General features: G+C 39.9%; 1 protein-coding gene across 5 annotated transcripts in view; it reads left to right on the top strand.

Annotated features, from left to right (window-relative positions):
* Baz1a (bromodomain adjacent to zinc finger domain 1A) overlaps window positions 1-27,959 on the top strand; it is a 123,750-nt gene that overhangs the window by 66,541 nt on the left and 29,250 nt on the right. For 3 of the 5 annotated variants that reach the window (XM_021179125.3, XM_029484731.2, XM_021179127.3), the window contains exons 5-15: window positions 1,421-1,522; window positions 4,279-4,366; window positions 6,583-6,717; window positions 11,664-11,763; window positions 12,350-12,516; window positions 18,867-18,962; window positions 19,586-19,724; window positions 21,576-21,722; window positions 25,844-25,939; window positions 26,059-26,283; window positions 27,285-27,450. In XM_021179125.3, coding sequence (XP_021034784.1) covers window positions 1,421-1,522; window positions 4,279-4,366; window positions 6,583-6,717; window positions 11,664-11,763; window positions 12,350-12,516; window positions 18,867-18,962; window positions 19,586-19,724; window positions 21,576-21,722; window positions 25,844-25,939; window positions 26,059-26,283; window positions 27,285-27,450 — 1,461 coding nt within the window. The remainder of the gene's footprint in view (window positions 1-1,420; window positions 1,523-4,278; window positions 4,367-6,582; window positions 6,718-11,663; window positions 11,764-12,349; window positions 12,517-18,866; window positions 18,963-19,585; window positions 19,725-21,575; window positions 21,723-25,843; window positions 25,940-26,058; window positions 26,284-27,284; window positions 27,451-27,959) is intronic. The other 2 variants (XM_029484733.2, XM_029484732.2) reach the window with 1 other exon arrangement.

The following is a 27,959-nucleotide window of genomic DNA, read 5'->3' as shown; positions in this document are numbered from 1 at the left end:
TCTTGAGTGTTTCTTCTTCCTCTGAAGGTGTTCTAAGATTTGCTCATGGGTTGTTCTTCATTCCCCCACCATTACCACCACACACACCTCTTTAAATACTAACTTCCTAGAAGGCCTAGCTAGTCAGTTATCAAGTATCACTGCCCATACAAGGTAGTGGGGTTTTTGTTGTTAGGGTTTTGGGTGGGTTTTTGTTCACTTGTTTGTTTTGCTTGCTTGCATTGCCCATCATTTCAATTTTAGAGGTTGCTGACCTTTGTCATTACAAATCGTATCTAGTGTACTGTAGGCTTTGCACTGCTGAGTGAATGGTGGTAAATGGACAGATACACCCCAAAGGTGAGTGAGAAGGTAGTTAGAATGGGGTTAACTGTGTGGTTTCTTTGCCTTTTGTGTGTGTGCTTGAACTAGACAGATATCCTGCCACTGACCCATACTTCCTTTTAAAGTATATATTGATTATAATTTTTACTTTTTATAGCCTTGAACTTATGTCTCAGTTTCCTGAATACAGGCCTCAAACACCAGGCCTGGTTTGCCACTATGAAGAAAATTTAAAAGTGATTACAATAACTTTCTATTTCTATTTTCTGTTTCAGATTCCCAGGCTAGCTTGCAACTCCTGTGTCCCTTAGGCTAACTTTGGCCTTCTGACCCTCACACCTGCTTCCCTAGTGCTGGGGCTGCAGGCAGTGTGCCTCTGGGCCCACTTTCCGTTTATCTTCCTTTGACATTGTTTTCTCCAAACTTTTCTGACAAAAGAGCTGGGGATAGCTCAATTGGTAGAATACTTACCTAGCATGCATAAAGATGTGTTCAATTCCCCAACCACATTCCATAAGCTGGAATAGGTGGCACATGCCTGTAATACTGCATTGGAAGCGGGAGGCAGGGGGATCCAGGGTTAAGATACCCTCAGCTATGTAGTGAGTTCTGTATCATCCTTAACTATGTAATGAGCTCAAAGCCAGCCCAGATTATCTGAGACCCTGTCTCAAATTCTAACCTAAATGGTACTAAATACTAATTTATTTCCAGCTAATTTATTAATTCCAATACTAATTTTACCAGAGGAAATTTTATTAAATGAATAATTAAAATGCCTACCTTAGATTAAATTATGCCTTACAGTGTTTTGTCTAGTACAATATGGAAAGGCTATGTAACTTACAAAAAAACCCTTAAGTTAAAATAAAACCACATAAGCTTGTATTATATCTGGCATAGTAGAGCATACCTTCGAGGCAGGCTGCTCTTTCTGAGTTCAAGGCCAGCTAGAACTACATATGAGAGACCCAGTTTCAAAAGAAAAAGAAAAGAGGAAAGATTCTATTACAACAATGTGCAAAGAAATGAAACTTTAAGGACCTCATGTTTTCAAAGGACTAACTGATTTGGGTCTGTCCCCTCTTCTTTTTAGGAAGAAGAAAGATACAATCGATCCCTTATTATTCAGATACAGGGTTCAGCCCACTAAAAAGGAGATGTATGAGTCTGCTGTTGTTAAAGCAACACAAATCAGGTAAAACTCAGTACTTGGCATTTGCCGTAAAATAAGTTTTAATTGTTCTCTCTTCCCTTCTGCCCCACATTTCACTCAGGTAATCTAAAAAAAAAAAAAAGTGTTGGATTAGGTAGACCCTGAGGCAGAGGTGCCACCTGCTTTTCTTCTGGAGGAGTTGGGAGGCTCAGGGTGCAGCTCTGAAAAGTGTTCCTCTGTGTACTAGACTGGAACTTGATTTGTAGCTCAGCCCTCAAACTCACAAAGATTCCCTGCCTCTGCCTCCTGAGTGGTCGGATTAAATATGTGCACCATCACCTACAGTTTGAGATCCTACTTTATTTCAAAACAAAACAAAACAAAGAGCTTTTAAACATTTAGTGTTTGCGTGTGTGCATGTGTACACACATGCTGTGTAACACATAGAGATCAGAGGACAGCTTGTCGGAGTCACTTCTGCCATGTTGAATTCCAGGGATCAAAAGTAGGTCAGGCTTGGCATCAAGTGCTGTTGCATACTGAACCAGGTCACCAGTCCAGATATGTCACCTTTTGTAGTTGCAGTGAGGTGTGTGGTTGGTTTGTTTGTCAGGCCACATCATTAGTTTAAGATCTGTAGCAGGTATGTCCAGTGGGCCACATATATCCCAGTATTTAGCCCAACAAAAAAATTCATAAACTTACTTAAAATGTTACAATTTATTATTTAAAATTTTATTTTAGAATTTTTATTTTAGAACTCAATTGTGTGGTTCTCTAGGATAAACTTTGTAGCTGTCGGTGTTGTATAGCAACGTCACCAGGTGGACCGTGCCGAAGGTACTGAGCACTAATTGGGCTAGCTAATCAGTGTCAGTGACTAGGAGGTGGGGCCAGGGACGGACCCTCACTCACAGTTGACTTCTTTTGTCTCCTTTGTCTTTAGTTCAGAGTATGCATAGCAGTTCAAACGTGCTGGTTCCTATTTAATATTGTTCAGTTTTCTATTTCCTTTTTGACTTCTAGTTTATAACTCCTCTAGGCTTCAGTTCCATCCCTACTGGCTCATTTTCTTTTTTATATTTTTTTTAATTAGATATTTTCTTCATTTACATTTCAAATGCTATCCCAAAAGTTCCCTATACCCTCCCCCGCTCCGCCCTGCTCCCCTACCCACCCACTCCCACTTCTTGGCCCTGGCCATTCCCCTGTACTGGGACATATAAAGTTTGCAATACCAAAGGACCTCTCTTCCCAGTGATGGCCAACTAGGCCATGAGCTAAAGGATTAGAGTGAGAAATTGTGCTTGGCAGTGAAGCAGTAAAATCACACACAACTCTGACACAGCTCTTCAGTTGGTTTTTGGTTTGTTTTGTTTTTTTGGTTTTTTTGTTTTTTTGTTTTACTTTTTAGATTTTTTATTTTATGTGTATGAATGTTTTTGTCAGCATGGTGTTCCTAGTCTCCACAGAGGTCACAGAAGGCGTTGGGTCTCCTGGAGCTGGAGTTACCATTGTGGGCTGTCATGTGGATAATGGGAGCCCAGTTTCTCTGCAAGGCAACAAATGCTGGAAACCACTGGGCCTCCTCCAGCCTCCAACTTACAACTCTTATTGGGCTCAAAAGTGCTATTCCTGTACTATTCCTGTTAGAGACTTGACACACTAGAGAACTTGTAACAACTAGAAATTCCCTGCTAATGAAATGTCCTGTTCGGTGACAGCTAATTGCCACTAGAGCTTTTCATCCCTTATTTGAAGTGAAAATGAGGAACTAACTTTCCAATGTATTTATAAAGAGAAAACCCATTTGCGGCTACTGGCCACCATGTCGGACAGTGCAGACTTCAAGAATCAATGTGTTCATTGTCAGTAAGTTGCTCCCTTCTGTTTGCCAGCTGCTCCGAATCCTGAGCAGCAGCTGGGCAAAAACCTTTGAAGACCAGGAAAGGAACACAGTTGGTTACAGGTCCAGGGATGCGTACTCACCGAGCAGATCTCTACTTTTGTTTGAAAGACATGTACTGAATTTCATTAAGACATTTCCTTTTGCCAGGACTGTTGTGCTGGCTTTGTTTCCCTTTGTTTTTTGACTGCCTTGGTTTTGTTTGTTGTGGTGTTTATTGCTGTGTTTGCTGCTTTCAAGGAAAATCAAAGTGCTAATTAAAATTGCTTCTTTGAGCCGGGGGGTGGTGGTGCATGCCTTTAATCCCAGCACTGGGAAGGAAGAGGCAGGCAGATTTCTGAGTTCGAGGCCAGCCTGGTCTACAAAGTGAGTTCCAGGACAGCCAGGACTGCACAGAGAAACCCTGTCTCAAAAAAAAAAAAAAAAATTGCTTCTTTGAAATCTAACTTTATCTTGAACTTGGTGTATGTAAACACAAAGTGCTTTAAAATTTGCTAACATCTCATTATATTTTGCTTACAATATCTATGTGAACAGGTGACTAGTTGATGCTGTGTCATAGCTAATCATTTTTATTTTAATTTTTCTACTAATTTTAATTTTGAAATAATAGTTTAAAAACAATGCTCCTATTTACTTTATTTCTGTTTTTGAACAACAAATACATTGTTTTTATTATAGGCTTTTTATAATTGATCCATTCCAGTTTTTCTAATTTCTTGAATAATTCCTCTGTGTAGAGTTTCTAATAAAGTTTACTAACTATCTTTGAAAGATGAATATTTTCACTGTGTAGACTCCTGGGCTTAGAAGTCAAGTTTCAAATGTGTAGTGATTATAGCGTTCTGGTTCAGTTGTTAGCACTAACATTACCTTCTTCCCCCCACATCAGCCGGAGAAAACACCTATTTTCTCGGGATAAACTAAAGCTTTTTCTCAAGCAACACTGTGAAGCACAAGATGGAGTCATTAAAATTAAGGTAATGAAAATACTGAAATCATATATAGGGAAGAAATAAAAATAACAAAATGTATAATATTATCGATTTGTAACATTGATAAAATGATATTTCAAAGGTGATTTAAATAGCTCTCATTTTATCTGGGGACTTAATCTTTAGTACTTTTTAAAGTGTTTTTTATTGAATTGGGTACTGTTTTAGAATTATTAGGTGGCTCAGTTACTACTACCACATTTCATTGTATAGATGATCAACTAAGGCAGATGAAAACAGGTGGAGAACTTGGAAAGTTGTTTAGTGACTTACGGATTTTATCTGCCTTACACAGAACAGAAGGACTCATAATAGTGCTAAATAAATGCTCAATTAGGAGAAGTAATCAAAGGCATTCTAGACTAAATTTGAACCCCATACATTAGATTTTAATATGGTCATTAAGAGGGAGAATAACATTTTTATGTATCTAAGACTGGCTTTGAGTCCTCCTAGGTGGCATATGTCTGTATAGGCATATATAGGTGTATATATAGGCATATATAGGTGTATATATATAGGCATATATAGGCACATGGTGCTAGGAAGGGTAAGCACCAGATGGACACTGCCTGCAGTGGGTGCAATAAGGGATTGAAATTGATCAGGATACATAAGCATCCCAGTGGGAAACTGGGAAAGTTGACACAATTAAAATTTAATGTTTGCCATATAAAAACTTGAAAGCATTATTAAAGTATAATAAACTATTTTTGGCTTTCTCTGAGTAAATATGTAAGTTGAGCATCCTTCCCTAGAAAATCAAAAATGCTCTAAGTCCTAAAGCTTTTTTATTTTAAACCTTGTTGATTATTACAGTGACTCTGTATAAAAATATCTACACTATTAAATGTGGATGCATACAAAACATTTTAAGGTATCATAAAGGAGTTGGAGAGATGACTCAGCAGTTAAGAACACCAGCTGCTCTTGCAAAGGACCCAAATTTGATTCTCAGCCCCACATAATGACTCAAAACTGCCTACCTCCAGTTCCAGGGTATCCAGCACCCTCTTCTGTCTTTCTTGGTCACTGAATGCATACGATGCACAGATATACATATAGACAAAACGTCCATATGCATAAAATAATGGAATACATAAATCTCAAAGTATTTCAAAACATCACGCTAATAACCTTTAAAGAACATCAAGGTATATGTAGACCAGGCGCAGTGGTATAATATGCTTGTAAGCTCGGGTTGCTGAGGTAAGAGAATCACAAGTTTGATTGTGGTATACTATGTACAAGTATCCTGTACAGTTCAGTATCCTGTGTAAATGAATTTCACATTTAGAATTCAAAACCAACCTCATCTAAAAAGCAAGTCAAAACTAGTCAGAGGTACGTACTGAGTTTCTATCTAAAAAAAAAAGTGTGTGTGTGTGTGTGTGTGTAAAATTTTCTTCTTACATAGAAAAGTTTAGATAAAATTGGTAAAAACAAAGCATGTATCTATAGAGATGGTTCACAATGAAGAGGTGATTACTGCTATTACTTAAATTGGTTCCCTGCATCACATCCCACATCAGGTGCTTACAACTGCCTGGATGTAACTCCAGCACCCACCTTCATATGTGCACATTCCCGCACAACAGAAACCTGATATTAAAAATAACATAAATCTAAAAAACATATTGAACTCGCATTTAGAATTCAAAAATCTGTAGAAACATTGATATTTTGTGGAAAGGTGGTTTGGCTTTGTTAGGCTAAGTCTTAGGTAAGCGCATCTTAAAGCAACTGTGAAGCCAAGAATGAACTTGAGGTCCTGAACTTTGAGGTCCTGTCTTGCAAATGCTGGGATTATGGGCATGTATCACAATACTCAGTTCATGATAAACTTTAATTAGTTTTCTATCTGGTGTCTTTCTGATGAATTATTTAATGTAGAAAAGGATCGTATAAACCAACTGCATTTGAAAGACAATGTGGGCCGGGCATTGTGGCGCACACCTTTAATCCCAGCACTTGGGAGGCAGAGCCAGGCAGATTTCTGAGTTCGAGGCCAGTCTGGACTGCAAAGTGAGTTCCAGGACAGCCAGGTCTACACAGAGAAACCCTGTCTCGAAAAACCAATTTAAAAAAAAAAAAAGACAATGTGTTTGGCTTAGTCTTTAACAGCAGTAATAGTGGTCATATGACATTCAAACATATTGTATACAGTGACTAATGTGTTGTCCCTGTGTGTTTTAATTAAGGCATCATCGTTTTCAGCATATAACATAGCAGAGCAAGACTTCTCTTATTTCTTCCCTGATGACCCACCTACTTTCATCTTCAGTCCTGCTAACAGGCGACGAGGAAGACCTCCCAAACGAATATCTTTTGGTCAGGTAGGTAAAGAAAAGCCTAAACTACCCTTAGCTGTTAATAAAGCAGTATTTGTAAACAATGAAATGTTTAGTTCCTGTCACCCCTATAACCTGTAAGAAGAATAGCCTTTTGCTTCCTATAAGAAAACTTGAGTGTGTGCTCGCTTGATACTGCTCGGAATTAAGATTTATGAAGTTTCCAGTGTGGAGTCATGTTCTCTGGAGACAGATTTTATACCAAGGTAGGAATAAGAATACAGGCAGTTACAAAGGAAAACAAGTGGGATGAAAAACGTTAGAAAATTAGAATAACACTCAAGTATCCAATGCAGTTCTGACCAGTGGGCTGTAGGAAAGGTCTGAATGAAACACAAGAGTTGGCGGTTTGAATAAGAAGAGCTCCCATGGGATCATCTATTTGAATGCTTAGTCATCAGGGAGTGGCCTTTGAGGTACCCAGTGTGTCTGTACCTCTGGGTCTCAGCTGCTTTTCCAGCGTCTGCCTGCTTGTTGCCCTGATAATGAACTAACTAAACCTCTGAGACTATAAGCTAGCCCCCAACTCAATGTTTTCCCTTACAATGGTTGTCTTGGTCATGGTATCTCTTCACAAAGGGTGGAAAGGTACTTGAGCCATGACCATGGTTGTAAGGGACTCAGCATTGGTTTGCAGATTGTTCTTCCTGCATATAGCACACATAGAGCTCTAACGAGCTATGAAGCAGAATGTGCATTCTTGAGGCTGCAATTTGTAAATCAAATGGTTCTAATATTCTTTATATAATAATATCCAGTTTCTTTATGTAGTTTCTAAAAATAGACTTTAAACACAAGCAAATTACAATCTACTGCTGACTCAGTATGTAATGAGAGATATAGAATACACAGAGAATCTCTAAGAGATTTTGGGCAGGAAAGAGAAGGGCAGTGTGGGATGAAAAATGTGTCAGTTACTTCCCCGTTTTCCTTTATTTGTTTTAGCAGTAAAGAATTTTCCTTCATCAGATCGTTGTCACTCCCCACAAAGACACCATGGAAGTGTCTGAGTGAGCACTAATAAGCTATGCCGATCCCAGAGTTGGAAGGAGCACACTTGGGTTTTTCTGACCTGAGATTCCCTTTCCTTCTGCATTTTGTTTTCTGTTCTCCTCCTTCTGTACATGCAGGTTTGTTCTTTTCTTCTGGCTAGAGGTTGCCAATAGCTATAACGATTTGCAAGCAAGCTTCCCCTGCTTCTAATAGCAGTTTGGAGGGTATTTGGTATATGTGATGGTTTGTATATGCTTGGCTCAGGAAGTGGCACTATTCAGAAGTGTGGCTTTGTTTGAGTGGGTGTGTCACGGTGGGTGTAGGTTTAAGACTCTGACCCTAGCTTCCTGGAAGTCAGTCTTTCACTAGTAGCCTTCAGATGAAGAGGTTGCACTCTCAGCTCCTCCTCCTCATGCCTGCCTGAATGCTGCCATTCGCCTTCCTTGAGGATAATGGACTGAACCTCTGGACCTGTAAGCCAGCCCCAATTAAATGCTGTTCTTATGAGACTTGCCTTGGTCATGGTGTTTGTTTACAGGATTAAAACCCTAACTAAACAGAAGTTGGTATCAGGAACTGGGGTATTGCTGTGATAGGTCTGACCAGGCTTTTTGTTTGGAGGAATGTGGAGTTTGGGTCTTTGGAAAGCAGTGGAATGCTTTAAGTTGGGCTTAATGGGCTATCCTAGTAGGAATGTGGAAGACTTGTTACTGAGTATGATTTGAACTGTGCAGACTTGACCCAAGAGGTTTCAGTGGAGAAGAATTTCAGTATGTGGCCTAGAAACCGTTTTTGTGGTATTTTGGTGAAGGATGTGGCTGCTTTTTGCCCTTGTCTGAAGAGTCTACCTGAGTGTAAGGCAAAAGGACGTTGCCAAAAAGCCCAGCAGAGACTTTTTTCTCTGTTTAAGTCTCATGAAGAGTGTTTTGATCAAGCACAGCAAGCTTAGAAAGGAAAAATATAAAATATGTGGTTTCAGTATTAAAGGGGCACCAGGGAGTGAAATGGAGCCAAATCCTGTGTTCTAGGAGATAACAGATTAAGGGAGTGAGATTTTGGGCAAGAACTACTCAGGTAAATTTAGATCCTGGTGTGGTGATATACATCTTTAATCCCAGGAGATAAAGCCAAGCAGAAATCTGACTTCAAGGCCAGCCTGAGACAGAGCAAGCTCTAGCTGAAGAAAAGCTTAAATCCAGTGGTGGATGGTGGTACACACCTTTAATCCCAAGAGACAGGCATGTAGATCTCTGAGTTCAAGGTCAATCAATCTACAGAACAATATCCAGGACAGCCAAGCTTAGGCAGTGAAGGAGTTGGAAAAGTGGAAGCTAGTGATAATAATAGAATAAGGGAGCCATGTTTCAGCTCCTACAAGCACCAGAACTCAACAGCTTTAGCCGTGTGTCTCTGGCTTTATATTCAAGAGAAGGAGACTACTGGGACAGTTGATGCTGGTTAGCTGGAGCTAAGAAATTAGCTGTGATTAAAAAGAGGCTAGCATCACTGAGGTGAAATCTTCTGGGAAGTATTTTCGAGAGCACAAAGAAGCTGTGTTCCAGAGATAGCCAAGGTTGTACCTCATGCTACAGCTGTACTTAGTAACGTGTTAAGAGTCACCCATGTAGTACTGATTTTAAAGGCATTTAAGGGGTCATGAAGAGCAGCTGAGGCTTTGCACTGTGAGAGGCCATGCAAGGCCATTGGTGAAGGTGCATCCTCAGTTGCAGTTGATGGCCCAGGACTGAAGTGGTCATGCAAAGACGTTGAGGCTTGACACCTTGGTCTAGGGAGTGGCACTATTCAGAGGTGTGGCCTTGTTGGAATAGGTGTGTCACTGTGGGTGTGGGCTTAAGAGCTCACTCTAGCTTCCTGGAAGCCAGTCTTCACTAGCAGCCTTCAGATGAAGAGGTAGAGAACTCTCAGCTCCTCCTGCATCATGTCTGCCTGGATGCTGCCATGCTCTTTCCTTGAGGACAATGGACTGAACCCTGAACCTGTAAGCCAGCCCCAATTAAATGTTGTCCTTAAAGAGTTGCTTTAGTCCTTTCAGCTGAAAGAAGCAGCAATTGAAAGAGTCAGATGCAGATATTTGCACCCAACCAATAGACAGAAGCAGCTGACCCCTGTTGTTGAATTAGGGAAGGTTGAAAGAAGCTGAGGAGAAGGGCAATCTTGTAGGAGGACCAGCAGTCTCAATTAATCTGAACCCCTGAGATCTCTCAAACACTAGACCACCAAACAGACAGCAAACACCAGCTGATATGAGGCCTGGAACACACATACAGTAGAGGACTGCTGGGTCTGTGTTCACTCAGAGATGATGCACCTAACCCTCAAGAGATTGGAGGCCCCAGGGAGTTTAGAGGTCAGGTGAAGTGTGGAGGTGGGGACATCCATGTGGAGACAGGGGGTGGAGTGGAGGTATATGGGACGTGGAGCAGTAGGAGGGTGGATTGGGGAGGAATAAAATATGGAGTGTAAGAGAGAGAGAGAGATGCCTTGGTCATGGTGTCTGTTCACAGTAGTAAGACCCTAACTAAGACGGTATAATTTAGAATTTGTTGAAGTGCCTTGGTCATTTCTGACAAAACCTTTCTCAGAGCTGCTCCAGTCCTTGTGGATGAAAGGTGTTTCTCTTCGACATAACCGTCGACATAGTGACCAATTAACCACTTTATTTCCTAGCTCGAGGTCAGGTGTAATTATCGTTGTCAGCTGTTTAAAATGTTCACTTCAGAATTTATCCAAATTTTGAGATAAGGTGTTTACTTAGAATCTTGAACCTTAGTTGTTACAACCTTGCTCATGTTTTACTCTATTAGTCAGGGTTCTCTAGAGTCACACAACCCCCTTCTTCCAATGTCCTCATGGTCTCCAGCAGAAGGTGTAGCCCAGATTAAAGGTGTTTTCCATCACACCTTTAATCCCAGATGACCTTGAACTCTGAGATCTCCCTGTTTTATCTGGAATCCATAGCCACTATGCCTCAAGATCTCCACACCAAGATCCAGATTAGAAACTTCTATCTCCCAGCCTCCAGATTAGGGTCACTGGTGAGCCTTCCAATTCTAGATTGTAGTTCATTCCAAATACAGTCAAGTTGAGAACCAGGAATAGCCACTACACTTACTAAGATCTGACTTCCCTGATAAACTATCCATGAGGGAAGGGTCCAAGGCTGCCTTGTTTATCACTGTTGTTTAGTGGTGGCCTAGTGCTTACCAAGTGCTTAAATAGTAAAATGAGTTGTATGTTTTGTTGTATTACAGTATGAAGTTAAATGATAATCAGAGAGCCAGCTGTGGCACAAGGCAGAGGCAGGATGGTCACAGCAATGCTGAGGCCATCTGAGGCCTTGTCTATATAGAAAGTTCTGGGTCAGCAAGGAGCTACATAGCAAGAATACTGTCCCAAAATAAAATAAAAATTTGGGATTGCTCAATATTGACCACAAAAAAAAATCCTGACATGTCTTTCATATTTGATATTTATCTCATCTGGATTATAAAGTAATCTTGAGGATTTATTGTTTTTCTAATGTGTAATTTTTGTTGCTCTTGATATGGTACCAAAGTATTGGATGTTTTTCTAATTTATGTAAGTGTGGAGGTTGGCTCATACTCTACATATCACTATGATTAGAATTACTAATTTATCCATTTATACTTAGAATTCAGTTTAATATTTACAAAAAGCTGTAATTGGTGTGGGTTTTATTGGTTTTCTGTTGTTCTGGGCATTTGAACCCAGGGCTTCAAGATACTTATGTACATCTTGGTATTCTAGCACTGACCAATGACTGCAGTCTTGGTGAGAGCTTTTGATGTTTTGGGCTGTTTTGTTTTGTTTTTTTTTTCCTTACTAAGAAAACTTGACAAATCATCAGTTTATGTAGTTTGTGGTTTAGCACTTTAGTTTCTTCATTTATTTTTTAGGAAGACAGCATTGCTAGTAAGCAGACTGCTGCAAGATATCGGAACAAAGCTATTAAAGAAAGAGACAAACTTCTGAAACAGGAAGAAATGAGGGCACTGGGTGAGTTTTAACATTCTCTCCAAACACTGTTTAAGGATAAAAACATTATTTCTCTGGGCCCAAATGAGGAATATCTCTGAATGATACATCTTTCCTCACATATTACTGCCATTTTTTTTTTTTCTGAATGGCACTTATTCACTTAAGTATATCATTCCCTAGTAGATTGCTTCATGCTAGATTGAGCTAAAGTTCTTTCCAGGGTTTAAAAGCCATGGCATCTGAGCTGTGTCTGAGGCCTTCACTGACCCTGCCTCCCAGCTTGAGTGCATCAGAATCTCGTTCACAGTGGGTTCTAGATTAATACATTACCGTTGTGAGGATGTGATCTCACATCCTAACAAGAAGAATACTTAATTATCATTTTTTTGTATGTTTTAGTGTCTTTGGTTTTAAAGGCAGGGTATGTTTGTCCTAATGTGGGTAACTTACTGTTTAATCATTACCTGCTAGCCCCTCAAGAATTTGTGAGTCTCTGCTAATCTCATTTAACCCAAACTATTTTAGAGCCTTTTGTGTTACTTATTTTTAAACCAAATTTTTGTTTTTGTCAGTATGTAGTTTTCAGTTTGACCTTTCTCCACAGCTTCTGAAAAGGCTAAGCTAAAACGAGAAAAGGCAGATGCTTTGGAAGCAAGAAAAAGAGAAAAGGAAGATAAAGAGAAAAAGAGGGAAGAATTGAAGAAAATTGTAGAAGAAGAGCGACTAAAGAAAAAAGAAGAAAAAGAGAGACTTAAAATAGAAAGAGAAAAGGTATTCAGTATATTAATATGTATAAATATAGCTGTGATTCTTACATATAATATAAATTTACATATTTAAATGTATCACTAATTCTTTAAATTATTTTACCATTTTTGTTCACATTTTTGAGCCTGCATAGAACACAGATTTAAAAATTAATCTCCCCAGGTGTGGTGGCCCACACCTTTAATCCCAGCACTCTGGAGGCAGAGGCAGGCAGATTTCTTGAGTTCCAGGCCAGCCTGGTCTACAAAGTAAGTTCCACGACAGCCAGGGCTACACAGAGAAACCCTGAAGACCAAAAAAAACAAAAACAAAAACAAAAAAAAAACTCCTCAGGGCACTAGAGAGATGGCTCAGTGGTTAAGAGCACTGGCTGCTCTTCCAGAGGTCCTGAGTTCAATTCCTAGCAATCACATGGTGGCTCATAACCATCTATAATGATATCTGGTGCCTTCTTCTGGCATGCAGGCATATATGCAGGCAGAATGATATATATACACACACACACATATATATATATATACACACATATAAACATATCTATTTATATATATGAAATAAAGAGAGAGAGAGAGAAAACGAGAAAGAAGGAAAGAAAGAAATCTTTGAAAAATTAATTTCCCTTTTGCTTCAGAAAATTTAATTATTATTTTAAGGTTCAATGTATTTGTATGCTTTTACACTTCACTCAAAATGGGCAGCTCACAACCATCTATAATTTCAGCTCCAGGGAATCTGTCACCCTCTTCTGGCCTCCACAAGCATCAGACATGCATGTGGTGCCAAGACATACACACAGGCAAAACATCCATACACAGTAAATAAATGAATCCTTTTTTTAAAGATTCATTTATTTTATTTATTTGAGTACACTGTAGCTGTCAGACACACCAGAAGAGGGCATCAGGTCCTATTACAGATGGTTGTGAGCTACCATGTGGTTGCTGGGAATTGAACTCAGGACCTCTGGAAGAGCAGTCAGTGCTCTTAACCACTGAGCCAGCCCAGAATGACTCTTTCTTAAGTCAGTGGGCTGGAGAGATGGATTAGTGTAATTAAGAGAGCATTTACTGTTCTTCTTTTTCTTCTTCTTCTTTTTTTTTTAATGATTTATTTGTTTTCATTTTATGTGTGTTGGTGTTTTCGCTGTATATGTCTGTGTGAGACATCTGATCCTCTGGAACTAGGCATACAGACACTTGTGAGCTGCCAAGTTTAATCAAGTTACCTGCTAGTCCCTCAAGAATTTGTGACTCGCCGGGCGTGGTGGCGCACGCCTTTAATCCCAGCACTCGGGAGGCAGAGGCAGGCGGATTTCTGAGTTCGAGGCCAGCCTGGTCTACAAAGTGAGCTCCAGGACAGCCAGGGCTATACAGAGAAACCCTGTCTCGTAAAAACCAAAAAAAAAAAAAAAAGAATTTGTGACTCTACTAATCTCATTTAACCTAAATTATTGTAGAGGCTCTTTTGTTGTTGTTGCTGCTGCTGCTTTTATTTTTGTTTTGTTTTGTTTTTAATTCTTTTTTTAAATAAGATATTCTCTTTATTTACATTTTAAATGTTATCCCCTTTTCTAGTTTCCCCTCTGAAAATCCACTATCCCCCCCCCTTCCCCTGCTCCCCAACCCACCCACTCCTATTCCTGGTCCTGGTGTTCTCCTATACTGGGGCATAGAGCCTTCACAGGACCAAGGGCCTCTCCTCCCATTGATGACTGACAAGGCCATCCTCTGCTACATATCTAGCTAGAGCCACAAGTTCCACTATGAGTTTTCTTTGATTGGTGGTATAGTTCCAAGGAGCTCTGGGGGTACTGGTTAGTTCATATTGATGCTCCTTCTATGGGGCTTCAGTCCCCTTCAGCTCCCTGGGTATTTCTCTAGCTCCTTCATTGGGGACCTTGTGCTCCATCCAATGGATGATTGTGAGCATCCACTTCTATATTTGCCAGGCACTGGCAGAGCCTCACAGGAGACAGCTATATCAGGCTCCTTCCTGTCAGCAGGTTCCTGTTGGCATCTGCCTAGTGTCTGGGTTTGGTGTTTGTTTATGGATGGATGCCCAAATGGGGCAGTCTCTGGATAGCCGTTCCTTCAGGCTCTGCTCTGAACTTTGTCTCTGTAACTCCTTCCATGGGTATTTTGTTCCCCCTTCTAAAAACTCTATTGAGTATTTTTGCATTGATATTCGGGAAATTGGTCTGAAGTTTTCTTTCTTTGTTGGATCTTTTTGTGGTTTAGGTATCAGAGTAGTTGTGGTATCAAAGAACAAATTGGGTAGAGTACCTTCTGTTTCTATTTTGTGGAATAGTTTGAGGAGTATTGGAATTAGGTCTTCTTTGGAGGTCTGATAGAACTCTGCACTAAACCCATCTGGTCCTGGGCTTTTTTTTGGTTGGGAGACTATTGACTGTTTCTATTTCTTTAGGGGATATGGGACTGTTTAGATCATTAATCTGATCCTGATTTAACCTTGCTTGGTACCTGGTATCTGTCTAGAAAATTGTCCCATTTCATCCAGGTTTTCCAGTTTTGTTGAGTATAGGCTTTTTGAGGTAGGATCTGATGTTTTGGATTTCCTCAGATTCTGTTGTTATGTCTCCCTTTTCATTTCTGATTTTGTTAATTAGGATACTGTCCCTGTGCCCTCTAGTGTGTCTGGCTAAGGGTTTATCTATCTTGTTGATTTTTTTCTCAAAAGAACCAGCTCCTCATTTGGTTGATTATTTGTATAGTTCTTTTTGTTTCCACTTGGTTGATTTCAGCCATGAGTTTGATTATTTCCTGCCGTCTACTCCTCTTGAGTGAATTTGCTTCCTTTTGTTCTAGAGCTTCTAGGTGTGCTCTCAGGCTGCTAGTGTATGCTCTCTCTAGTTTCTTTTTGGAGGCACCCAGAGCTATGAGTTTCCCTCTTAGGAATGCTTTCATTGCGTCCCATAAGTTTGGGTATGTTGTGGCTTCATTTTCATTAAACACTAAAGTCTTTAATTTCTTTCTTTATTACTTCCTTGACCAAGTTATCATTGAGTAGAGTGATGTTCAGCTTCCATGTCAACATTGACTTTCTATTATTTATGCTGTTATTGAAGATCAGCATTAGTCCGTGGTGATCTGATAGGGTGCATGACATTATTTCAATATTTTTGTATCTGCTGAGGCCTCTTTGATGACTCTTTTGAGTCATCCTTTTGTTTTAGGGTGAAATGTTCCATAGATACCTGTTAAATCCATCTGTTTCATACCTTCTGTTAGTTTCACTGTGTCCCTGTTTAGTTTCTGTTTCTAGGATCTGTCCATTGATGAAAGTGGTGTGTTGAAGTCTTCCACTGTTATTGGTGGGTGAGGTGCAATGTGTGCTTTGAGTTTTAGCAAAGTTTCTTTAATGAATGTGGCTGCCCTTGTATTTGGAGCATAGATATTCAGAATTGAGAGTTCCTCTTGGAGGATTTTACCTTTGAGTATGAAGCGTCCCTCCTTGTCTTTTTTGAGAACTTTAGGTTGAAAGTCGGATTTTACTCGATATTAGAATGGCTACTCCAGCTTGTTTCTTCAGACCATTTGCTTGGAAAATGGTTTTCCAGCCTTTCACTCTGAGGTAGTGTCTGTCTTTTTCCCTGAGGTGGGTTTCCTGTATGCAGCAAAAAGTTGGGTTCTGTTTATGTAACCAAACTGTTAGTCTATGTCTTTGTATTGGGGAGTTGAATCCTTTGATACTAAGAGATATTAAGGAAAAGTAATTGTTGCTTCCTGTTATTTTTGTTGTTAGAGTTGGCATTCTGTTCTTGTGGCTGTCTTCTTTAGGTTTGTTGAAAGATTACTTTCTTGCTTTTTCTCAAGCTTAGTTTCCCTCTTTGTGTTGAAATTTTCCCTTTATTATTCTTTGAAGGGCTGGATTTATGGAAAGATATTGTGTAAATTTGGTTTTGTCATGGAATACCTTAGTTTCTCCATCTATAGTAATTGAGAGTTTTTCTGGGTATTGTAGCCTGTGCTGTCATTTGTGTTCTCTTAGGGTCTGTATGACATCTACCCAGGATCTTCTAGCTTTCATAGTCTCTGGGAAGAAGTCAGGTGTATTTCTGATAGGTCTACCTTTATATGTAACTTGATCTTTTTCCCTTATTGCTTTTAATATTCTTTTTGTTTTGTTTTGTACATTTGGTGTTTTGATTATTATGTGACAGGAGGAATTCCTTTTCTGGTCCAAACTATTTGGAGGTCTGTAGGCTTCTTGTATGTTCATGGGCATCTCTTTCTTTAGGTTTGGGAAGTTTTCTTCTATAGTTTTGTTGAGGATATTTACTGGGTCTTTCTTTAAGTTGGAAATCTTCATTCTTATCTACTCCTATTATCCATAGGTTTGGTCTTCTCATTGTGTCCTGGATTTCCTGGATGTTTTGAGTTAGGATCTTTTTGCATTTTGCATTTTCTTTGATTGTTGTGTCAATGTTTTCTATGGTATCTTCTGCACCTGAGATTCTCTCTTCTATCTCTTGTAATTCTGTTGGTTATGCTTGCATCATTGGCTCCTGACTTCTTTTCTAGGTTTTCCATTTTCAGAGTGGTCTCCCTTTGTGATTTCGTTATTGTTTCTACTTCCAATTTTAGATCCTGATTGGTTTTGTTCAATTCTTTCACCTGATTGGATATGTTCTCCTGTATTTCTTTAAGGAAGTTATTTATATCCTTTTTATAGTCCATCATCATCATGAAAAGTGACTTTAGATCCTTATCTTGCTTTTCTGGTGTGATGGTGTATACAGGCCTTGCTATGGTGGGAGAGTTTGGTTCTGATGATGCCAAGTAACCTTGGTTTCTGTTGCTTCTGTTCTCAAGTGCTTGCTGCCCCCAATATATCTGATTGGAGCCTGTCCTCCTATAATCCCGGTTGATTCAGGACTTCTCAGAGTCCAGCTTTCTCTGTGATTCTGTGATTCCAGGATCCTGTGATTCCAGGATCCTGTGAACCTGTGATTCTGGGTGTGTAAGAATTCTTGGCAGTCAAGCTTCCTTTGAGACCCTGAGATCCTGGTGTGATCAAGCTGCTGGGAACCTGGAACCCTAAGATCCTGGGTATGCTAGGGTACCTGTGGTGTGGAGAGTCCTCTGGGGACCAGGGGGCGGTCTGCCAAGTTCGTGCCCAAGGTGGCCCGGAGCTGGCGCCGACCAAAAGGGCAAGCATCTTTTTTTTTTTAGATTTTTTTTGACACTAGGAATTGAACCCAGGTCTTCTGAAAGAGCAGCCACTGCCCTTAACTCTCAGGCGTCTCTCCAGCCCCATATTTGTTTTCTTTTTGGCTCTTTGTGGGTTTTGGGGTTTTTTTGTTTTTGTTTTTCCCCCTTTTCTGCTTTTGTTTTTATTTTTTGAGACAGGTTTTCTCTGTGTAGCCTTGGCTGTCCTGGAACTCACTTTGTAGACTCACTCTGTAGGCTGCTCACAGAGATCTGCCTGCCAAGTGCTGGGTGCCAGGAACACTTTCTGTTTTTTTTGTTTTTTTTTTAAGATTCATTTATTTTATTTATTTGAGTACACTGTAGTGTTCTTCAGACACACCAGAAGAAGGCATCAGATCCCATTACAGATGGTTGTGAACCACCATGTGGTTGCTGGGAATTGAACTCAGGACCTCTGCAAGAGCAGTCAGTGCTCTTCACCACTAAGCCATCTCTCCAGCCCCCACTTTCTGTTTTTACAGAGTTCTTGATCTTGCTTCCTAAACTCATGTTGTGCTATTCACAATTCTGACTCCAGTTCCAGGGATTCTGATGCTCTGTTCTGGCCTATTTGGGCACTGTGCACTTGAGATATATACACAAACATGCAGACACATGCACATCTTTTTTTTTTTTTTAAATTTTTAAAAGTTACAAGGTAGAAAAGGATTAAAGATACTGATAGTGATCTCTACATCCCCCCCACACACATACATAGACCATACACACCCAAAAATAAACTAAAGAATACTTTGATTCATTTATTTTTAGCCTTCATTCTTGACCTTAAGAACTAAAAACAGGGCTGGAGAGATGATTCAGTGGATTGACCCAAATGGCAGCTCACAACCATCTTCATGAAACCCTAGTTCCAGGGCAGGCGGGGGGGGGTGTGGTGGGGTGGGGGGGGGGTTAATTGCGATGGGTTTTGTGTAACCGAGGCTGTTCTCTGTAGCCAAGGATGACCTTGAATTCTTGCCAGTGCCTTTCAGGTCCTAGAATTACAGGTGTGTGCCACCATGCCTCATTTTACACTGTGGACTAGCTGAGCTGCGTAGCCCCAGTGTTTATTAACAGTTTTTGGGTAATGTTGACATTGATGGGTAAATTGCTTCTGATAATTTTTATAACCTTTCTTACTAGGAAAGAGAAAAATTACGTGAAGAAAAGCGAAAATATATGGAATACTTAAAGCAGTGGAGTAAACCCAGAGAAGATATGGAATGTGATGATCTTAAGGTATGAACATGCAGTGCTTGACACAGATGTATTTAATGTGTCCTATGTGGCTTTGCTGATAGAATGGTTGTCTGGGCTGGGCATGGTAACACATGCATTTAATCCAGCAAGTGGTAGGTAGAGACAGGTGGATGGATGGACCTCTTGTGAGTTTGAGGCCATCCTAGTCTACATACTAAGACCCTATCTCAAGAAGAAAATTGGGGTGGGGTGGGGTGGGGTTTGCTTGTTTGCTTGTTTGTTTGTTTTGGCTGTGAGAAAGGTGCAGAACAGGCAGCCTGGAGCTCCCATTCATCTGTGTCACTATTCTAAGTGCTGAGACTGCAAGTCTATAGTGCACACCTAGCTGAGGAGTTTGTTTCTTGATAGAAGTGCATCTTCCTCATTTAACCGAAAGGAAACAGCCAGCTATATAGATGGTTTTCTTAACTTTCCAGCATTGCCATGTTACTGTAGTAGAGGTTGCTCTGCCAAAATCATTGTGATACTTCGCAACCATAACTGCTGTGGCCAGGCGTACATTTAGCTTTATTTGGGTTAAAAGAATAAAGATTTCATTTCTTCTGGAAGTAATCTAAAAGTATCTAAACCTTTAGACATTACATTACTGTGTGACCTTGCAGGAACTTCCAGAGCCCACGCCAGTGAAAACTAGACTCCCTCCTGAAGTCTTCGGCGATGCGCTGATGGTTCTGGAGTTCCTTAATGCGTTTGGGGAACTTTTTGATCTTCAGGATGAGTTTCCTGAGGGAGTAACCCTAGGCAAGTACTCAAGTTACCTGTTGCTTCGTGACAGTTTACTCTGACTTCATGTATTACTTGATTTCTAGCTGTCTCAGTCAGGGTTTCTACTGCTGTGATGAAACACCATGACCCAAAGTAACTTGGTGGGGGTGGTGAGGGTGGGGGCTTACTTTGCTTGCACTTCCACACCAGTCCATCATCAACGAAAATGAGGGCAGGAATCTGGAGGCAGGAGCTGGAGCAGAGCCCTTGGGGAAGTGTTTTTTACTGTCTTGCTCATCTTGTATTCTCACAGTATCCAGGATCACATGCCTGTGGTGGCATCCCTCCCAGTGGTCTGTGCACTCCCTCATCAACCATTAATCAAGAAAGTGCCCTATAGACATAGCTACAGGCCATGTTAAGGAAGCATTCTTTCAACTAAGATTACCTCTTCCCTGATAGGTCTAGTTTTGTGTCGAGTAAACAAAAAATAACCTGCATACTAAAGATGTACAGGAAACACACACACACACACACACACACACACACACACACACACACACGTATGTTCCATGAAAGTAGGTGGGTACAATATAGAGTCAGAAAAGGGTCAGTTAGAGGAGAAAGGGAGATAATCAGGGATGGTGGGCAGGAGAAGTGCAAACGCAGTTATATATGTGCGTGAAAATGTCATTAAGAAATACAGTCTTGTATGTTAACTAAATAAATTAATGAAAAAAATAATAAACATAAAAATATTTTTTTAAGTAAGTGGCCTCACAGTTCTGTGGGGTCATTGGACATCTAGGAATCTCCCATATGATTGCAGTCAAAGAGTGGCTAGAACTGAGATCAGATGAAGGTGTGACTGCTAGTTGTTTAAGATGGCTTTTCATGCATATGATTCAGTCCTCTCCATGTGACCTCCCACTAGGAAACAGAAACTGTTACTGTTAGGCTTGGAACTGGGACATCCTTACCTTTGCCATGGGCCCCTTGTGGAAGTGTTTAAGAACAGTTATAGACACACTTCTTGAGTGAGGAATACCATGTGAGAGTTTACAGACAAGTAGTTTCCACTTCTGATTTATAATTAATTTACATGTGTGTTTACAAACTTTATATAAACATTTATAATAGATCTAATATGAGGAGAAATTTGAATCAAATTTTAAATTTTTATCCAAAAAAATTGTTTACACTGCATGTATAAGCCTCCGAGACAGATTTCATTGTCCTTCTTATTTATATAAGAGAGTATATCAACCTATAGGACTCTGAGACCTGAAGGGTCTCCTTATGGAAGAAATAATAATGCCTTATGAATCAAGAGCATCTAAACAATTTTATTTAGGTAAACATTTTAATGTCTACAGTGTTAGGATTAAAAACTAATAATGATGGTTACCTTTGCTGGGCACTGTGTGGTAAGCACAGCCCACAGAGCTCTCATCAACAGTGGAACGATAATAATCAATTGTGTGTTTTGGGGGGGGGGTTGTTTATTTATTTTAATTTTTGAGACAGAATATTACTATGTAGCTCTGGCTGACCCAGAATTTGTGATGTAAGCTGGTAGAACGATCTGCCTTCATCACCAGTTCCTGTAAAATTATATTTTTAAATGTAGCTAAATTTGTGCCTCAGTGTTAAATTTAGATGTTATATTTTGACTGACTTTAGTGCACTGACTTTGACTTTTTTTATTTATGTGTTGAAATCCTAATTTGTTTTGGTTTAGATAAGGCGTGGATCTACTTTCATAAACAGGCACTTGAGAGAACAGTCGCACAGGCTCATGTTGATTAAATGTTTATTATTTTCCAATGGCGTTGTTTCTTCAGTCATGACAGAACTTTAAATTCCTTTTAAACGTTTTATTCACAGAAGTGTTAGAGGAAGCTCTGGTAGGAAATGACAGTGAAGGCCCACTGTGTGAATTGCTTTTTTTCTTCCTGACTGCAATCTTCCAGGCGATGGCTGAAGAAGAGGAGGAAGTAGCCAAAGAGCAGATAACTGATGCTGACACCAAAGGTCAGAGTTCAACACCATTGCTGATTGAGCTAGCAGCTTTGTAGTAAAACTGGGTTTTAATGGATTATTTCATAACTTTTCTTTTGCAGTTAGAAAATATAGGTATTTAGTTTGCCTGATGTTAAGTCCCATTATGCTAACAACATATTACCAGATACCTGTATAAACTTCATATTGGTGTGACCTGTTTCTGACAGCCTTTGAAACATTTCCTGTTGTTTCTTTATCTTTTCCCTTGTGATTTAGAAGCATCTCACTGTCTGGTATCTGCAATGCCAAGAAATTCTGCTGAATAGCCTTTTCCCTCTGCCCTTCATTGGGAAAACTCAAATTCTTATTACTACTTTCAAATGAAATACTACTGCTGATCTTATTGTAGATCTGACACGTTTTACACTAACATTTAGGATATTTTTTTTTAATCTGGATAGATCTAGAAATTTTGTCCTTTAAATTATTATCCAAGGTCAGTATAACAATATGTTAACAGCAAAAATTTCTTGGAGAACCCTTTAGAAAACTTCTACAATTATGTTCACTGTCTTTCAAGCACTGGTCAAGGCCTAGCCATCTAACCCACTTACCTTTCACACTTTGTTAATAAACTATTTCTCTGTCATTTTAAAATTGTGTGTGGGTATGCTCACCACCCCCAGCACCTCATAAAAGTGGGCAAGGGCGAGCACACCATGATCCCAGCCTTGGGAGGCAGAGGCAGGAGGGTCCGAAGCTCAGGGCCATCCTCAGCAGTACACTAGTTCAGGTCCAACCTGAGACGTCTCACTGTTGTGTTTACCTCCTGTAGTCAGGTGAGAGGTTGAACATTTATAAGTTATTGATGTTGTTGTGGACTAGGAGCTTGATTAACGCTTCGGTCTGTTATGTAAAAACCTTCGTAAGGAAATCACGCTGGGAGATGTCTCAGCAGCAGAGTCCTGGGACACAAAGGTGGAATTTCTCGAGTCTGCTAGTTTTCTAGTGCCTAGTTCCTGGATCAATGGGATTAATAAATCTGCATCTAATGCTGTCTGCCTTCTGATCTTATGGACTGGGTTGAAGTGAAATGTATTCTCCAGCTTAAGTGCCGATCACCATAGGTTAAATATCAAGGTTGTTTTAGCAATATGACTGCCCCATTTTCATCAAATGAAAGCATTCATATAACCACTGTGTTGTGTTAGCCAATAACACTATAGAATTATTGGTAAAGTTACAACATAACTTAAGACATTTAGCTGTGTTTAGTTCCACATTTAAAACAGGTGAAGATTGCCATTTTGAAAGCTCTAGTGCAAGAAGAAAAGTGGGTCCAGCAAGATAGCTCAGCAAAAAGGAAACACAAGCATTTGGTCCCTAGAGCCCACAGTATAAGCAGAACCAATATCTGAGGCATTGTCCTGGCCTCTACAGGTGTGTCTGCACACACACAGGCACATACGAGCATGTAATAATAAGTACAAAGGAAAATTTAGAACAATCTCAAATATAAAAATACAAAGTCAGTCTCTGAATAAAGGCTTGCTAAGCATTAAGGTTATATATGGTTCAGTGATGGCAACTGCGGCAGGATAACTTTTTTTTCACATCTCAATAACAGAAAAGTTTTCAAAAGTCTTATAAACAGTGAGATAGGATTGATTTTTTTTTTAAACTTCTACTTTGACTGGATTTATTTTCTATGCAAAGAAACATATATAGCTAAAAGAATTGTGGCTAATAAGGTGATGGACCACAAATTTAGGCAATCTGAACTATAAACCCCATAATGATTATAATTATCTCAAAATAGGAAAATAGGTACCAAAGTTAACAAGCTAATTATTTGTCTTCTTAGCATTGCCCATATCTAATTTCATTAGCCCTTGGTATCTCTGTTTCGTATCAAATCTAAGAAATTTTGTCAATTTTAAAAGTCTTGTACAAACCAGTTATTCCTGCCTTTTTCTTGGTGCTGCTGCTAGTTTGAGATAGGATCTCTCCATGTTGGCCTTGAACTTGCAATATAGTTGAAGTTGAACTAGAACTCCTGCCTCCTTTCTCCATGTTCTACCATAACCAGTTTTCTGTCTTTATTTTTATACAGTGAACCTAAAATTCTTTGAAGGACATGAGCATCTTCCTTAAACGGAACAGTTTTGAGCCTTTTTCCCCCACTGGGATATCATTACTGAATGTTGTATGTCCCTCTTTATACATTAAAATGATGTAATAAAGCCAGCATTGGGTCCCTAGAGCCCACAGTATAAGCAGAACCAATGGTAGGTAGGTAGCACAGGCCTTTAACCCCACCTCTTGTAATAATAAGGGAGGCAGATACAGGAGGATCCATGAGTTTGCGGCTAGCCTGTTCTATATAAAGAGACCCTGTCACAAAACAAAACTGTTTTATACAGTTATATAGGGTACAGTTCAGCCACGCTCTCTTGCAAGAAGGGACCCAGGGAATACTGAGAAAAATGTAATTCCCTAGAGTGCCATATGATAGATAATGCAGTTTAAGAATACATATTTTGAGTTGGAGAGATGGGTCAATAGCTATGAGCACTGGCTGCTCTTGCAGAGGACTGTGGTCTGAGTCGAAGCACCCACATAGAAGCTAACAACTGTCTTCAACTCCTATTCCAGGGGGTCTGATATCCCCTTTTTACCTTCTTCCGCACCTGCAGGAACATGGTACATGTATAATTTTGTAATGTAAAAGAATAGAGTAGTATTTTAACATGTCATTTTATTTAAGACTAAAAACAATCATCCTGTTATTGGTTCATTTCTTAAGGCCTCTGTCGCCTTTGTTCTAAATTGGCGATTTCCTCTAGATGGTAGAGGTTGGACACGATACTGTCTACTGAGGAAGAGATCTAGCACACTTGTGTGGCTGTGTCTAGGAGTGTGGGTAGTCTTAGTGCATGCTAATATTACATCTGTTGTGGCTTTATATGTAAACTGAAAATGTGAAGTTTTAGGTCTAGTATTTGCCTGTTTCTTGAGTTAGGTCTGGTAGGTGTGACTTCAGCATTTACAGTAAATATAGTCAGGTAACTCCCATGTGGTCCTGTTTGTATCTTAGCATCATCGGTGACTGTGATCAGACTTGACCCCAGAGCTGCCTTTTCCTTGGAAAAGTTAGTTTATTCTCTAACCTGGAAATTTTGCTAATTGAATCATGTTAGAACATTATGGAAGCACAAATCCAGATTAGCCTGAGGTCTTTGCTGGCAGTGCAGGAGAGGTAACAAGATGGGTGGACAGAAGTCTCACCCTCTCACCCATTTTAACATAGGCTTTTCTTATGTTGAGCTTCTAATAAATATTTGAAGAACTTAGATTGCTTATCTAGACTCACTCCTTTAGGGAAAATAAAGCCCAGATTAACTGATTTGTCTAAAGAATGTGTACTAGTTACTGGCAGTTCTAAAACCAGAACCTGACCTGTTGATTAGAATAATTTGTAAACACTGTACTGTAATACAGCCCTGGAGTTGATTTGTTTGGGTTTGTTTCTGGAAAGCATGAGGGTACAGTTGGCACTTGAGGTTTTTTATCTGTGTATTACAATTGGGAGGAGTTGTTTATATGTGCCTTATATATTTATACCAGTAGATTTGCTTAAACATCTTTCAAAGCTAAAGCTATTCTCTTAGAAATCTCCCTCCTGCTTCTCAGACTAAGGTTTTGAAAGTGAGGAACTGTTCATGGAAAGCATGAGTACCTGGCCGCAGTGCAGGCCTTAAAGCTCTCCCACCCCGTGACAGGGTCCAGTCTTCAGATGTTTAGAAGACCGGGCACCTTGACTCAGTTGTCAAAGTAGACTTTTCAAGTTACATGAAATGAGTAATTTGTTTTTAATTCTAAAATACATTTTACCATTTTTGGAATATGTAAGTGCATCTTGCTGGTAATTTGTAAATGTTCTTGTGTGCTCTGTAAGGAAATGTTAGTGTACAGTCTGTGTTCTAGGATCTGTTGCTTTGGTGGAGACCAAGAGTATGTGACTAATGCTGTGCTTGCTGGGTGTTGGTTCTTCTGAGGTCCATGAATGTTAAGCTGTTTTGTTCATCGTTTTAAAGGAGCATTCTTCCCGAATATTCTTGCACTAGAATAAAGTGTTTATTTCCTTAAAGATCTAACAGAGGCTTTGGATGAGGACGCAGACCCCACAAAATCTGCACTGTCTGCAGTTGCAGCCTTGGCCGCTGCATGGCCACAGTTACACCAGGGTATGTGTGGGCTTTGTTTTCTGTTGTTGTTTGGCATTTTATTATAATTTATAAAGGTACATTTACATTGTTGATTATTCATTGTTTTCTAAACAGCTGTTTCATTTTTAACAATATAGGCTGCAGTTTGAAAAGCTTGGATCTTGATAGCTGCACCCTTTCTGAAATCCTCAGACTGCACATCTTAGCCTCAGGTGCTGATGTGACATCAGCAAATGCAAAGTACAGGTACCAGAAACGAGGAGGATTCGACGCTACGGACGATGCCTGCATGGAGCTTCGGCTGAGCAATCCCAGTCTGGTGAAAAAATTGTCCAGCACGTCTGTATATGATTTGACACCAGGTAAACTACAAGTTGGATTTTTTTTTTTTAACCTGCTTACTTCCTACCCATCTCTTTTATCCAGAAAACTAACAAGTCAACAAGAAACTCCATGCAGAAAAATTAACTCATTAGAGAAATTAAGAAAAAGCCATGCATTATTGTTGTTAAAGTCATTTGGTTGATTGGTTTGGTTTTGGTTTGTTTGCTTGTTTGTTTTGAGGCAGGGTCTCACTATGTCTCTGACTGTCCTGGAAATCACTGTGTAGACCAAACTGGCCTTAAGCTCACAACAAACTTCCTGCCTCTGCCTCCCAAATGCTGGAAGTAAAAGAATGTACGACCATATCTGCCAGAGAACTCCGGTGGAGTAGGCTTGTGTAGGCAGTAATGTCAAAAAGCTGCTGATGAGAAATGAATTCCTAGAACTCTTCTCCTGGAGGTCTGACGAAAGTCTACTCTCCAGTTTTGGATCAGTTTGGCAGGCGTAAAGCCTGGAAGCTGTTCTTGAGGATCAGAGTTCCATGGTAATTTTCCTCCCGGATGTTTGGCATTTTCTCCTGAACCCATAATAATCAAATTCCCACCGCATTAGTCTAATGTATAGACTCACGCACACTCTATTAAGCATTACCTTATAGTAAATGCCTTTTAAGATTGTATTCTAACATTCTAGCTAAAGCCTTTTCCCAGTGTTCTTAGATTCCAGATAGTAACAAGGAGTTTAACCTATTCAATAACCAATTAAGTACTAGTCATTAAATCAGCTATCTACAGAAAGAGACTGGAATTCTCACTGAGATAGAAATTCTTATTACAGACTATATTCCGTGCCAACAGCAAATTAAGTTACTATATTGATGAATGGGAATTCTCCAGACATAGATAAGTATTAACAAGGCCTAAGTCCTCATATCTACTACTCCTTGTTCTTTATCAGGCATCTTATCATTGTGTTATAAATTGTCAAACACTGTTCCTTTTTTTCTCATTGATAACACAGAAATTATCCATTTTGGCAGGAGAAAAAATGAAGATACTCCATGCTCTCTGTGGGAAGCTACTGACCCTAGTTTCTACTAGGGATTTCATTGAAGATTATGTTGATGTGTTGCGACAGGCCAAGCAGGAGTTCCGAGAGCTCAAAGCAGAACAGCACCGTAAAGAGAGAGAAGCCACAGCTGCTCGGTAAGCATGGCTTTCTCTCTCTCTCTCTCTCTCTCTCTCTCTCTCTCTCTCTCTCTCTCTCTCTCTGTGTGTGTGTGTGTAAAGCTTGCGTTCACCACAGGGTCAGCTGTATCTCAGCTACAGCACCAGCTATATTTCTAAGGAGTGCAGGGTGAGTTTTCCCAGCATGGCAGTCTTTTTTTTTTTTATTTTTTTATTTCAGATGCTATCCCGAAAGTTCTCTATACCCTCCCCCCTGCCCTGCCCCCTACCCACCCACTCCCACTTCTTGGCCCTGGCATTCCCTTGTACTGGGGCATATAAAGTTTGCAAGACCTAGGGGCCTCTCTTCCCAATAATGGCTGACTAGGCCATCTTCTGATGCATATGCAGCTAGAGACACGTGCTCCTGGGTACTGGTTAGTTCATATTATTGTTCCACCTATAGGGTTGTAGAACCCTTCAGCTCCGTGGGTACTTTCTCTAGCTCCTCCATTGGGGGCCCTGTGTTCCATCTTATAGATGACTGT

This window comes from Mus caroli, unplaced genomic scaffold, assembly GCF_978045245.1.
Source record: "Mus caroli unplaced genomic scaffold, Mus_caroli_1 scaffold_14, whole genome shotgun sequence".
In the NCBI taxonomy this organism is placed as follows: Eukaryota; Metazoa; Chordata; class Mammalia; order Rodentia; family Muridae; genus Mus; species Mus caroli.
Note: the sequence above shows the minus strand (reverse complement) of the source record. Positions and strands in the feature narration are given on the sequence as shown.